The sequence below is a fragment of the Acartia tonsa genome, chromosome 5 (genome assembly GCF_053477335.1).
Source record: "Acartia tonsa isolate MP-2025a chromosome 5, ASM5347733v1, whole genome shotgun sequence".
Classification (NCBI taxonomy): domain Eukaryota; kingdom Metazoa; phylum Arthropoda; class Copepoda; order Calanoida; family Acartiidae; genus Acartia; species Acartia tonsa.
This window is the reverse complement of record NC_137264.1, coordinates 17,803,502-17,817,321: the sequence shown is the minus strand read 5'-3', so window position 1 is coordinate 17,817,321 and position 13,820 is coordinate 17,803,502. Positions and strand designations below refer to the sequence as shown.

At 33.8% G+C, this 13,820-nt stretch overlaps 1 protein-coding gene across 1 annotated transcript in view; it reads right to left on the bottom strand.

The window, feature by feature from the left end:
- Positions 1-13,820, bottom strand: part of Pep (Protein on ecdysone puffs) — a 19,682-nt gene extending 5,862 nt beyond the window's left edge. The window contains exons 1-15 of the mRNA XM_080160576.1: positions 13,682-13,820; positions 12,358-12,426; positions 12,023-12,096; positions 11,470-11,942; positions 10,759-10,888; positions 10,105-10,199; positions 8,741-8,910; positions 8,358-8,441; positions 8,061-8,210; positions 7,577-7,679; positions 6,997-7,100; positions 6,024-6,105; positions 5,719-5,843; positions 5,348-5,465; positions 564-632 (exon numbers count right to left, since the gene is read on the bottom strand). Coding sequence (XP_080016702.1) covers positions 564-632; positions 5,348-5,465; positions 5,719-5,843; positions 6,024-6,105; positions 6,997-7,100; positions 7,577-7,679; positions 8,061-8,210; positions 8,358-8,441; positions 8,741-8,910; positions 10,105-10,199; positions 10,759-10,888; positions 11,470-11,942; positions 12,023-12,096; positions 12,358-12,426; positions 13,682-13,764 — 1,929 coding nt within the window. The 5' untranslated portion in view covers positions 13,765-13,820. The remainder of the gene's footprint in view (positions 1-563; positions 633-5,347; positions 5,466-5,718; positions 5,844-6,023; positions 6,106-6,996; positions 7,101-7,576; positions 7,680-8,060; positions 8,211-8,357; positions 8,442-8,740; positions 8,911-10,104; positions 10,200-10,758; positions 10,889-11,469; positions 11,943-12,022; positions 12,097-12,357; positions 12,427-13,681) is intronic.

Below are 13,820 nucleotides of genomic sequence, written 5' to 3'. Positions count from 1 at the left end.
TGGGGGGAGATAGGTGAAAAGGGAGTTGTTGAGGCAGAAATGCAGGTTGGGCAGGACCAGTTGGAATTGTAATCGGATTTGGATGGAAGGAGGGAACATTTAGGATGAACCCAAAGTTGGCAGGAGTTGCAGAGGAAGGCACCAGTGGAGCGGGTAATATTGCGGGAGCAGGTAGAACAGGGGTATTTGGGGCCAGGATTCGGGTGGATGTCGCCAGAGAGGATGAGGGGAGGAGGGGGAGGGATGTTGGAGGGTTGGAGTTGAAAGGCCTCCAAGGCCTCCAGAGCTGACAGGGGCTGACTTAAAAGCCTATTAGGCCAGCCCCTTGGTGGAAACCCGGACAGGGTGAATGGTCAAGCAGGTGTGTTTGATGCAGGTTTGCCCGGGGACTTCTTCTCCATCTCCCCGGATAGGACCACTCCGGAAAAACTTGCATCCTCGGTTGCAATTTCACAAATAATCATTCTTAAGTTATCATCATTTAATGTTATTGAGATCTTAATGGACAGACAGAATGACATGATACAATATCTTTTGAAAATAGGATATTTAATAACATTCCTGTCTCTTCTCTCACTCTCCCTTTCTTTCTCTTTCTCTTGCTGTCTCTTTTCTCTTTCCTTGGCCCGACCCTAAAAAAAATAGATTTAGAGGATTTTTTTTCTTCTAAAAGGGGGGGGGGGGTAATGCAACCATCTCGATATCAGTGAGCAAATGGCACTTAGAATTCAAATTTTGATCTGAAAGAGGACTATCCACGAACCAGAGCAAGTGATTCTAAGCATCTTCCAGCATTGACCCATAGTATTTTTTTAGTGAATATACTATGTTTATGTTTGATATTTGCTTTATCGTCTAAAAAGTTAGGTTTCACCATGGTTTTATATGAAAAAAACTTTGAAATGTAAAGCAATTTTTAAAGCAATATCATCAAATGCTTTGTTGAGTTTAAAAGACAAAATAAAATAACACTGCAGAAAAGCATCAAATGTTGTAAATTGCAAAAGTACATTAATTAAACTGTTTACAAGTTACAAACCCTTTTTCTAAATATACATTTTTAATCACAATAATTTATTTTGTGTCAAAGCTTTTAAACAACAGTTTGAACTCATCAAAACATTCGATGATATTGCACCAAACAATGCTTAACATCTTAAAGTATTTTTCATATAAAACCATGGTGAAACCTAACTTTTTAGACGATAAAGCAAATATTAAACATAAACCTAGTATATTTACCAAAAAAATACTATGGGTCAATGCTGGAAGATGCTTAGAATCACTTGCTCTTGTTCGTGGATAGTCCTCCTATCCACGAACAAGAGCACGTGATTCTAAGTACCTTCCAGCATTGATCCTGAGTATTTTCTTTCAGAATATAATAGGTCACTATTAATAATTAATATATTGACGAGAAAAGGGGGGGGGGGGGGGGGAAATGTGGTGACTCGTGCCACGACATACCAGCAATTTTATTTTGGGTGCTACTCCCTTAGTTTTAGAGATAATTGGGTGAAATCTTTTGGGCTGGGTCACTAATTAACCCAACTAGAGGTATCTTTCAAAAAAAACGGCGGCGGGTCCGCCGCTCCCGCCGTTCGCCGCCATTTTCCGCCGCCGCCAAAAAATTTTTTTTTATTGCATTTCTCGCCGAATTAGGCAATTTGGAATCATTTGAGACCATGTTATTTTTTTCAAAAATTTTTCCCCTTATGACCAACCCTGCGGGGGGACTTTTTTTTTCAAATTCTCGTTTATCAAGGTATATCTTAAATTCAGTGCCTCTCCTAAGCTTTTAAAGATATTGAGACAAAACCTTTTGAGGTAGATCAGTAAAAAATATTTGAATAAAAAATGGCGGCTATACCGCCGCTCCCGCCGTCCACCGCCATTTTCCGCCGCCGCCGCCAAAATTTTTTTTATTGCATTTCTCGCCGAATTAGGCAATTTGGAATCATTTGAGACCATGTTATTTTTTTCAAAAATTTTTCCCCTTATAACCAACCCTGCGGGGGGACTTAGTCATTTTTTTCAAATTCTCGTTTATCAAGGTATATCTTAAATTCAGTGCCTCTCCTAAGCTTTTAAAGATATTGAGACAAAACCTTTTGAGGTAGATCAGTAAAAAATATTTGAATAAAAAATGGCGGCGATACCGCCGCTCCCGCCGTCCACCGCTATTTTCCGCCGCCGCCGCCAAAATTTTTTTGATTGCATTTCTCGCCGAATTAGGCAATTTGGAATCATTTGAGACCATATTATTTTTTTCAAAAATTTTTATTCACAAGCCGTCCTGTGGGCGGCGGAAAATGGCGGTGGATGGCGGGAGCGGTGGTACCGCCGCCATTTTTTATTCAAATATTTTTTTGCTGATCTACCTCAAAAGATTTTGTTTCAATATCTTTAAAAGCACAGGAGAAGCACTGAATTTAAGATATACCTTAATAAACGAGAATTTGAAAAAAAATGACTGAGTCCCCCTGCAGGGTTGGTTATAAGGGGAAAAATTTTTGAAAAAAATAACATGGTCTCAAATGATTCCAAATTGCCTAATTCGGCGAGAAATGCAATAAAAAAAATTTTGGCGGCGGCGGCGGAAAATGGCGATGGACGGCGGGAGCGGCGGTACCGCCGCCATTTTTTATTCAAATATTTTTTACTGATCTACCTCAAAAGGTTTTGTCTCAATATCTTTAAAAGCTTTGGAGAGGCACTGAATTTAAGATATACCTTGATAAACGAGAATTTGAAAAAAATGACTAAGTCTCCCCGCAGGGTTGGTTATAAGGGGAAAAATTTTTGAAAAAAATAACATGGTCTCAAATGATTCCAAATTGCCTAATTCGGCGAGAAATGCAATAAAAAAAATTTTGGCGGCGGCGGCGGAAAATGGCGGTGGACGGCGGGAGCGGCAGTACCGCCGATATTTTTTATTCAAATATTTTTTACTGATCTACCTCAAAAGGTTTTGTCTCAATATCTTTAAAAGCTTAGGAGAGGCACTGAATTTAAGATATACCTTGATAAACGAGAATTTGAAAAAAATGACTAAGTCCCCCCGCAGGGTTGGTTATAAGGGGAAAAATTTTTGAAAAAAATAACATGGTCTCAAATGATTCCAAATTGCCTAATTCGGCGAGAAATGCAATAAAAAAATTTTTTTTGGCGGCGGCGGAAAATGGCGGGAGCGGCGGACCCGCCGCCGTTTTTTTTGAAAGATACCTCTAGTTGGGGTAATTAGTGACCCAGCCCAAAAGATTTCACCCAATTATCTCTAAAACTAAGGGAGTAGCACCCAAAATAAAATTGCCGGTATGTCGTGGCACGAGTCACCACATTTCCCCCCCCCCCCTTTATGTTTCACCACTTCAAGTTGAAGAAAAGTAAAAAGATGTCCACCATTTTTAGTCAAAATTCTATCAAACGTTTTGTTGAATTCGGGGTGTCTTTAATTGTCCATGTTGTCAAATGATAAAAATTAAAAAAACGGCAAAAGCACATTTACTATATCTCATATGTATGTTTAAATCAATGCTAATATGGATTAATTTACAATCTATATAACACTAGTATTCGCACATGTATCATCAAATATCCATTTTATTAAAAGAATTAGCTTCATAAAAGTTTTCAAAATCAATTAAAATACATAAAAAAAACATGGTGAAACATAAATTTTCTCGTCAATATATCAATAATATATGGTGACCTATTATATTCTGAAAGAAAATACTTAGGATCAATGCTGGAAGGTACTTAGAATCATGTGCTCTCGTTCGTGGATAGTCCTCTTTCAGATCGAAAATTCTAAGTGCCATTTGCTTACTGATTACGAGAAGGTTGTATTAAAAACCCCCCCTTAATGTTAACATTATAAATTCAACTAATTTTAGAATAACTTTTTGTACTAACCTATAACCTGCATGGACTAAATAAATGATAAAATCATACAATTTCTCTTCTTTAAAAGACAAAAAAAAGTATTTTACCACAGAGATAAAAATCATGAATAAAATTCTCAATAATATTAATCATTAGGTACACAGTATGCTTTGGGAGATATACGTAAGGAATTAGCATTATATTCAGTATCAACTATTTATTTAACTGTAAAGTTAAAAGCAAAATATCTTCTGATTTTGTGCATGTTGCTTATTGCTTATCTAACTATTGGGTTGGTTATAAGGGGAAAAATTTTTGAAAAAAATAACATGGTCTCAAATGATTCCAAATTGCCTAATTCGGCGAGAAATGCAATAAAAAATTTTTTTTTGGCGGCGGCGGAAAATGGCGGGAGCGGCGGACCCGCCGCCGTTTTTTTTGAAAGATACCTCTAGTTGGGGTAATTAGTGACCCAGCCCAAAAGATTTCACCCAATTATCTCTAAAACTAAGGGAGTAGCACCCAAAATAAAATTGCCGGTATGTCGTGGCACGAGTCACCACATTTCCCCCCCCCCCCTTTATGTTTCACCACTTCAAGTTGAAGAAAAGTAAAAAGATGTCCACCATTTTTAGTCAAAATTCTATCAAACGTTTTGTTGAATTCGGGGTGTCTTTAATTGTCCATGTTGTCAAATGATAAAAATTAAAAAAACGGCAAAAGCACATTTACTATATCTCATATGTATGTTTAAATCAATGCTAATATGGATTAATTTACAATCTATATAACACTAGTATTCGCACATGTATCATCAAATATCCATTTTATTAAAAGAATTAGCTTCATAAAAGTTTTCAAAATCAATTAAAATACATAAAAAAAACATGGTGAAACATAAATTTTCTCGTCAATATATCAATAATATATGGTGACCTATTATATTCTGAAAGAAAATACTTAGGATCAATGCTGGAAGGTACTTAGAATCATGTGCTCTCGTTCGTGGATAGTCCTCTTTCAGATCGAAAATTCTAAGTGCCATTTGCTTACTGATTACGAGAAGGTTGTATTAAAAACCCCCCCTTAATGTTAACATTATAAATTCAACTAATTTTAGAATAACTTTTTGTACTAACCTATAACCTGCATGGACTAAATAAATGATAAAATCATACAATTTCTCTTCTTTAAAAGACAAAAAAAAGTATTTTACCACAGAGATAAAAATCATGAATAAAATTCTCAATAATATTAATCATTAGGTACACAGTATGCTTTGGGAGATATACGTAAGGAATTAGCATTATATTCAGTATCAACTATTTATTTAACTGTAAAGTTAAAAGCAAAATATCTTCTGATTTTGTGCATGTTGCTTATTGCTTATCTAACTAGTAAACATTTCGCTATGTTTTAAATTAATAGGACGATTTTATACTGAATGTTACATATTTCTCACCTTTGAGTTAGCTTCCTTCAGTTCTTTGAGTGTTTCTCTAAAATCCTCATCTCCTCGGGGTGTAAAGGCTTGGGTCACGTTCTCGCGAGCATTGTTACTCAAATGATCAGGGTGAAATCTAAAACAATAATTACATTTACACTTTGATTGTAAAACCTTTGTTTGTGCAGAAGTCCTAATGATGTGTGTATGAATTCTTATTGTTTTATGTCTGTTGGAGTAGCAACTTAAAACGACTAAACTTTTGAAATGATTCAAAATGGTTAGAATATAAAAAAATGTTGTGTTTATGTCGTTATAATTGTAAGGATATTATCTCTGAATCACACAATTCAAAATATATATTTATGCCAGGAATAATGTCTTCTTACTTGTGAACTTGATATTCTGGGCGTCCATCATACTCTTGTCCACAAAACTTACAGAACGGATGCACATACGCCTTCAGACGTTTATGTCTTGCCTGGGCACGGTGGACACTAATGGGCCCAACAACCTAAAAAAGTCAACAATATTATCAATGAAAAGAACAGAAAACTGCAAAAAAAATGTATTTAAACAAGATTTATTTTTGTGAAAAAGCCTTTAATAACTAATATCACTGAAATATTTTGTGGCAGGGAAAAAAATAAATCTTGTGCATGCAGAATATACAACCCTGACAAAAACCTTCTACCTGACACTCACAAAGCGCACAGCTGACCAAATCCTTTTTGTCCTTCGTCGCCAGAGCTCTCTCAAACTCTTTCAATTCAGCCCTGGTAATAAATATTTGCTATTGTATATTTTAGGATGATGATTCTAGTGAAAATATCGAGACATGAAATTCTATTTCAAAGTATCTGTGGTATGCCAAAAGACTATTGAAATAAATAAATAAAGGGGGGGGGGTGGGGCGAAAGTGACACTTTTTGAAACCAAAACTAAAAGTCAACAAAGGAACTCAACTAAAAAAAAGAGTTACAGGTCTGAGATTTTGCATGGCAGTTGCTTTATAGGGGTACATTATGGAACTGTGAAGAAACGGCAGCGCAACCGCCGAAAACCGCCGTTTCCCGCCGAATTTTTTTTTGCCTTTTCTCGGCGGTTTTTGGCGGTTGCGCCGCCGTTTCTTCACAGTTCCATATTGTACCCCTATAAAGCAACTGCCATGCAAAATCTCAGACCTGTAACTCTTTTTTTAGTTGAGTTCCTTTGACTTTTAGTTTTGGTTTCAAAAAGTGTCACTTTCGCCCCCCCCCCCCCCCCCCTTTAAAATATATTATTAATTAAGCAACATCAATGTAATTCTTATAATATGGTATTGTATTTATTAATTCCACTAACTAACATCATTTGGTATGCAAGAATAAGTATATTACAAATATATGATATGATAAGATACAAATATAGAGATTACATATATTACATAGATATGATAATTTTATAACTATATCATAAGAATTTGGAAGTTAGGAAGATCCTAGGGTTTCTTAATCAGAAAGGAAGAAAAAAGCTAAAAACGATTCCTAGACATCCAAGTACCTATAAAAAGCTTCCATAAAATGTTATTTCAATCGGTACATATTGGTTAGAAAGACCCTAGCGGACAAACAAAAACCTTACTACTTTATATAATAAGATTGTAAACATTTAAAACGGTGACTAGCCTGTATTCTCTGAGAAGCATTTTACTTTTCCTCTCGACTTCACTCATGACACCCTTGTGCTTGACGCCAGTTATATGACGCACAAATGACTCGGCGTCATGTACCTTAAAACAAATAAAACAATGAAAAAGAAAACACCTAAATATACTGGGAAAAAAATATGCAATATTCAAGGTCGATGCATTTAACTTATAGAATATTACGAAATCAATTTAACAAACCTTTCAATTTTACTTGAATGAAAAAAATTATAGTTTTACGTCATATCACCAAAACATTAACGACATATTAATCAAGGGATTAGACAACGGCCGAAAGAATGATGTTGGTCCCAAATAATGATAACCAAATATACCACTTATGTAGATTACATTTAGTGGTTAAAACATTTTGACAAACAACTGAATGAACCAACCAATCAAAATTCAAGCCACAATTTGTAAGGCCAACGAAAAAGAAAATATTAAAAAAAAACTTTGGGGAATAGTGTATTAACAGCCTAATGCCCCCTTCACTCAGAGGTCCTTCCTCTAAAAAAGCATTACAATAATATATAAAGGAAACCGCCTCAAATTGTTACCTTAGTGTCACAATCAAAGCAGCGTAAATATTTAGCATTGATGGATCTATAGTCATGCGGCTGAAAACATTTCCAATCAAAGTTTATTATGGTTTCTTCTTTCCTAAACAGAACAAAAATATAAAATGTTTTCATAAAAATTGGTGCCTTTTTGAAGATTTTTTTTGAATTTGTGAAAGAATTGACGCTAGATGACTTTTTTTCCAAAAAGGCAGAAAATTTAGACTAGTCCTATAATGAAGGACTTTATGAAAATATGTCCATTAAATCTAAAGTTTTATTTTGTGATCAGAGAAGTTAGAATATTAATAAATATCTTTAACTCATTAAAAGCTCAAGCCAAAAGGGATAATTTACGTTTACCTAATCTTAATAGAGCAATATTATCAAGCGTAAAGATTATTTTTCTTTTAAATGTAATATATAAACTGTGTTTGCTTACTGATATGCAACTTTAAACCACATACATACAATAAAGAAATACCTTGGTCCCAACGACTTAATGGCATTCTTAAATCTGAAGTTGAGGTCACTCTTCAGCTCGTCCTTGAGGTCAGGCATGGGCATGTTTGAAGCCCGATCCAGTGAACGTCCAAAATTTTGTTGCTTATAGTTATTCTGGATTCCGTCTCCCCTAATGTATTATATGTGGTCATTTATATAAAATTACAAAATTTCTCAACTGATAGGTTTATTTAGTATCTATTCTAATTTACTGCATGTCTTGCTTTCATTATGCTATCCAAATTAAAAATTGAATCAAAATAAATGATCTGCATACCTGCTAGAACCAGGATAGCTGTTGAATCCTTCATCGATGTTTGCCTGTCCCTGGTCCATAGGAGGGCCTCCAAGCAAGGTTCTTCTGAAAATAAAAAGAATATTTCATTGTCGCGTTGAACATAATTATCTCTTGAGTACTAGACTTGAACATAAATCCTGGAATAATTCTATTAATTTTGCTAAAAAAAAACCTTGAATGAACAAATAGATATTATGTAACATCTATGGGCTCTGTATTCAAAGATAAAGGAAGAGGAAGAAAAATTGCCTTTTATATTCACCACACTCAAATTTAAAAATAAATAGCCTAAAACATACCAAGAACATGCAAGAAGCTTCTCTAATATGGAGAATTATATCAGTTAAGTGGTTTTATATTACCTGCCACGCCCACCACTACCCATCTGATCATCTCTCATGTTCATGTCTCCCATGTTCATATCCATGCCCATCCCTCCCATAGAACCACCTCCTCCAAAATTGTTCATGGCCATAAAAGTTGACATGTTGTTGAACATTGCGTTGCTTATTGCTTGCTGATTATTTTCATTCTAAATAAGAAATTTCAAGGTGTCATCAGTAAATGTAAGATTTAAAGTTAATATAGGTTTCGAAATTTAATTATGGTAAAAGAGATTGAGAGAATAATTCTTACATATTATTGGTTAAATTAAAGGAACTTGCCTATGGGGTAAACTAAATAACTGTCAACTCTTTGAAAAGAGCGAAATGGTAAAACCCCTATACCTTTTGTGAATATAATCTAATTCCAGAAATGAATATCATCTAATTGCTGTTTAGAATGACAAACAATCACATTAATAAAGTTGAAACTTTGACTTGAAGAAAGAATGAGTAGTTGGAAGAAATCAAGGCAAGAAGAACTAAGGCAAGACATCTTTAACTGAACAGTGAAAAATATTGGACAAGTTATTATCTTAACTGTCCTACTTGACCCTTGATATTTAAAAGCCTCAAGCCATTAAGAAACAATACTGAAAGGATCAAAATATCTGTATCGTATACTATCAGGAGAATTTGTTCAGTAGGATGTCTTTATCTATCCAAAAGGCAAACACATTTAGTCCAAAGCAAAGAGTTCTAACAATTGAGAACATTATATGAATATTGTGTGAAAATAAAAAAAATTGAAAAATTAGAATAATCCTGTTGGTTCTATAGTTACAATTGAATGTAGAGAAAATGAAGAATCAAGCAAGCAAAATCTTATGTTCATAAAGAAATGATGGATTATTTTTTTCTTCTTCTGTAAAATGCCATTACCATAAAACTCGGATAACTTTCATAGTTGAAGAAAAACATTGTTGTAAATGCTGGTTTCTTGACAGAATAGAAATATTATTGAATACAAAGAGTTTGGATTGCTTCCTGCTGGTCTTTTTTATTTAGTTTTATGGAATTATTTAAAACAACTGGAAACTGATGAACTTGAAGGCGATGAAGAAACTGAAACTGGAGGAATGAAGATTCAATCTTGAAACTAGAAGATAACTTGGAGACGAATCACTCACAAAAATAAACCCTTCTACACACACCATATAATTTGTTTGAAATATAAGATTTATTTCTGAAGTTGATTATAGAGGTTTCTTCTTTAAAGAAAATACTGATAAAAACATACTTACCTGTTATTAGAAAATAGATTTTAATATTATGAAATGATGCAAAATGAGTGAAATTTTTGGAAACGAAAATTCAAGAAATAAAGATGTTGAGAAAAAGACCTCTGAATACATGTCTGGCCAGGAAGTGTTTCCTCTATCTCTATCTGAGCCTCTGTTGCTTAGATTGAAGTTGTCCCTGTCTCTAACTTGGTTTCCTAATAAAATAAAATATATTAGAGGATTTTTAAAAAATATTTACCACATAGCTATGAAAGTTGCTGATTGTTGAGCCTTAAGTCCACATTGAAGTCTACTACTTAAAAAAGCAAAGACCAGCAAAGTACCATCCTTTTTTTAAGGAGGATGGGTATATTTTAGGAAGATTTTGTTTCAGAGAGACGTCTATTTTCTTCATGTGAAACCAGCAGAATTCCCAGAAATAATCAGAGATAGAAAGACGATTAGCTGTTGAAGCTACATATAAATGAGTATAATTTCTATCAATGAATAGCATTTTATATTTAAAAGAGAAAAGGCTTACTTCTTATTTTAGTATACCTAGCTAGCAGGCTTTAGTAGTGAATACCATTAATTCAAGGTTGTTTAAATTACTACACTAATCACATAACCATAACTTTTTCTAAAACAAACTAACTTACAACTAGATCAACGTGTCGTTCAACCAAAGCCTAAAATTGTACAGAAACCTTAAAAGAACCTGTTTTAAATATTAAATGTGTTTTTATGGAATTCAAAAGACAAATTTAAACTTACTTTCATTGTCATAATTGCCCATCTGATCAAGGCTTTTCATTTCATCTTTCATTCTGTCCAGTTCTTGTTTTTGTTTTATCAAATTCATAATTTCTGGGCTAGCATTCATCAAGTCACCACCCAACAGATCCTGTAGAAAATTTAAGTTTATTGGTTAAGTGAAATAAAAATTTCTACATAGTAAGGGGGGGGGGGGGGAAGTTCTGACACATTTGCATAAACCTGGTGTATAGGCTTTATCTTTGGACTGAGAGGATAGGTTATTAGGGATAAAATCATTCTTATGTTCCGGAGCTCCAGGCCTCCAGGTGGTCTCTGTACTGGTAAAAATGAAAAAAAATTTTTTAAGAGTTAGATGTCAGCTTATGAGACAAAATATGTATGTTTTTTCTTCAAATATGTGAATAACAATCAAAAAGAAGCTTATTTTGTTTTATAAGTTAACCTCTAACTCTTCAAACAAAAAAATCTTATTTTTAATTTTTACCTGTACAGAGACCACAGGGAGGCCTGGAGCTCCGGAACCTGGAGGCCTAACCAAAAAATCTTAAATCTGGGGGAAATTCATCATATAAGAATGATTTAATCCCTAATAACCTATCCTCTCAGTCCAAAGATAAAGCCTATACACCAGATTTACGCAAATGTGTCAGAACTCCCCCCCCCCCCCTTATTCATAATCATATATAAAAACCTGAAAAGTTGATGTACCTTTAGTTGACCAAGCAGTTGATTACTGCCATCAGCTCCGTATCTATTATCTTCATTATCATTAACTTTGGAAGGCCTGTATCGGTCTTGTCCATCCATATTTCTACTGCGATTCATTTCCTCATTGACACTCCTCTGGCTAGAATCAGGCCTTGCAGCCCTGGAACCATTATTGTCCATGGGATCATTTCCCAATAATCCAGCCCTGTTTCTGCGAACATTCCCAACATCATTAACTCCATACTCACTGTCAAAAGCTTTAGAAGGACTATATCTTTCTTGCCCATCCATGCTTCCTCCATACCCCGTGTCAATCCTTGAGGCACCCATGTTGCTTGATCCAAAATTTTCATATCCACCTTGAAAAGGCACAGAACCACCCATCATGGAGTTTTTTCTATACTGTTCTTGCATTTTTTTATACTGAATAAACTCATCGTCTTTTGCTCTCATATCTGATTGAAAATTTGGTCCTACAAAGTAAATTTTTTTATAACTAATGTAATTTATCAATTTAATTAGATTTAGAAATGCAATATTGAAGACGTCTTACCAGATTTCTTAGGATCAGATTTCTTTAAACTATTGTAAAATTCGGTTTGACTCATTCCAACAAATTGGCTGCTTCTAAATAAAGTATGTAAAAATGCAAAATGCAAATGTTTTCTTTTATACCGCTAGCAACGGTTTTATGTTGTTAAGAATCAAAAATTTAAATCAATATAAAATTCAGGAATGTACATTTAAACAGAGAAATTCAATTTAAATGTATATCAAACTGTACATAACATATAAAGTGAGAGAAGAAATGAAATGTGCCGGACGGAGGGAAAGAATTTAACTGAATTGGAAAGAGATGAAAACCTGAATATTTTGTATAAAACTTACTTGTTGCCAGCGTTTGGTTGTCTTTGATTAGTCTGTTCCTCAAATCTACTTTTCTTGTTCTTCCCTTTCCTAAAATATTTAATTCATAAATATCAAGGAAATTTAAACCAATTGGGAAATAATAAGATTAACAACAAAGAAAAGTATTAAACATCAGATCAAGAATGATGTCTTAAACAATGACAATTATCGCTATAAGTAGCACAGAATTACGGGTTCACATTACTTTGAGTAAAAAATAACAGTAAACGGTTAATGCGAACCACTGTGGCCCTGCAGCGTAGTGTACTGTATCTTTTGTAAACAATTTAAGATAAATCAATATTTTTTTAGCATAAATAATTTAATTATGGCCTCATTTATTGTTTTTTTTTTATAAAAAAATATAATATTTATGAGGCATACTTTTTCTTACTGTTTTTGTTTTTCCCCCCTGGCGGCTTGGGGGTGGGCAATATTTTAAAAATTTAAACCAAATGTTTCAGACATTTTTAAAACCTTTCCAAAACATATTTTAGATTTCTTGTAACTCAAGTATTACTTGCACTTCAAATTTTCAAATTTTTGAGCAATGTGTCTGAATTTCTCCCTCCCTGCGTTGAGTAAAAACTACGTTTAATTATCAAAAATTTGCATGACTTGGTAAAACAACAGTAAAATTGATGAATCAAATTATTTTTTTTTTTAATTTTCCTCTTAAATTACATATAATCCCATTTCGAAAAAGGTAAAAATTAAGTCATAACTCCTAAAAATAAAAAAAGTTATGACAGTTTCAAGTGTTAAGGTCAAGATTTACAAGAAAAAAAGATACGCTAGGGCTACAGTGGAACAGGATGTTAACAAGTTTAGGAAAATAGGCACACCCCACCCAAAGGCGTGTTAGGTTAGAAAAAAAACCGCAGAAACGGATGTGTTTACACAGGATGTACTGGGACCTTATGGTGAAATCAGAGCATGCTTTCACCAAATTGAATTAGTACCTTCCCATAGTAGAAAATTTTAAATTACTTTTGGTGATCAAATTTTACGTACTTATATTTTTAGACTACCTTCACCTAACCTGATTTATTGTCTTATTTTGTTTTTCATGTTTATAATTCAAATTCGCACACATAACAGTTGAAATGACAGATAAGAAAAATTTATGTGACATAAGAAGATAATTTAATACATTATTTCGAATAAACTAAATTTCAGTGAGATTATCCTAATTCACCTTTAAAGAACGAAAGGGGCCTACGTCAAAACTACCACATAACTTGTTTCATATATATTTGCAATAATTTTTTTTTGATGTAGAGAATTTCTTTTAAATGCTTACTTTTTGCCTTCATCTTTGACCACCGTTTCAGGCTTGAAATCACCAGATTCGATAGCTTTTAGGGCAGCTCGCCATTCATCCATTTCTTAAATTTTCTGAAATGTTAAAATTCATTAATTCTATGAGTTTTTATAAATAA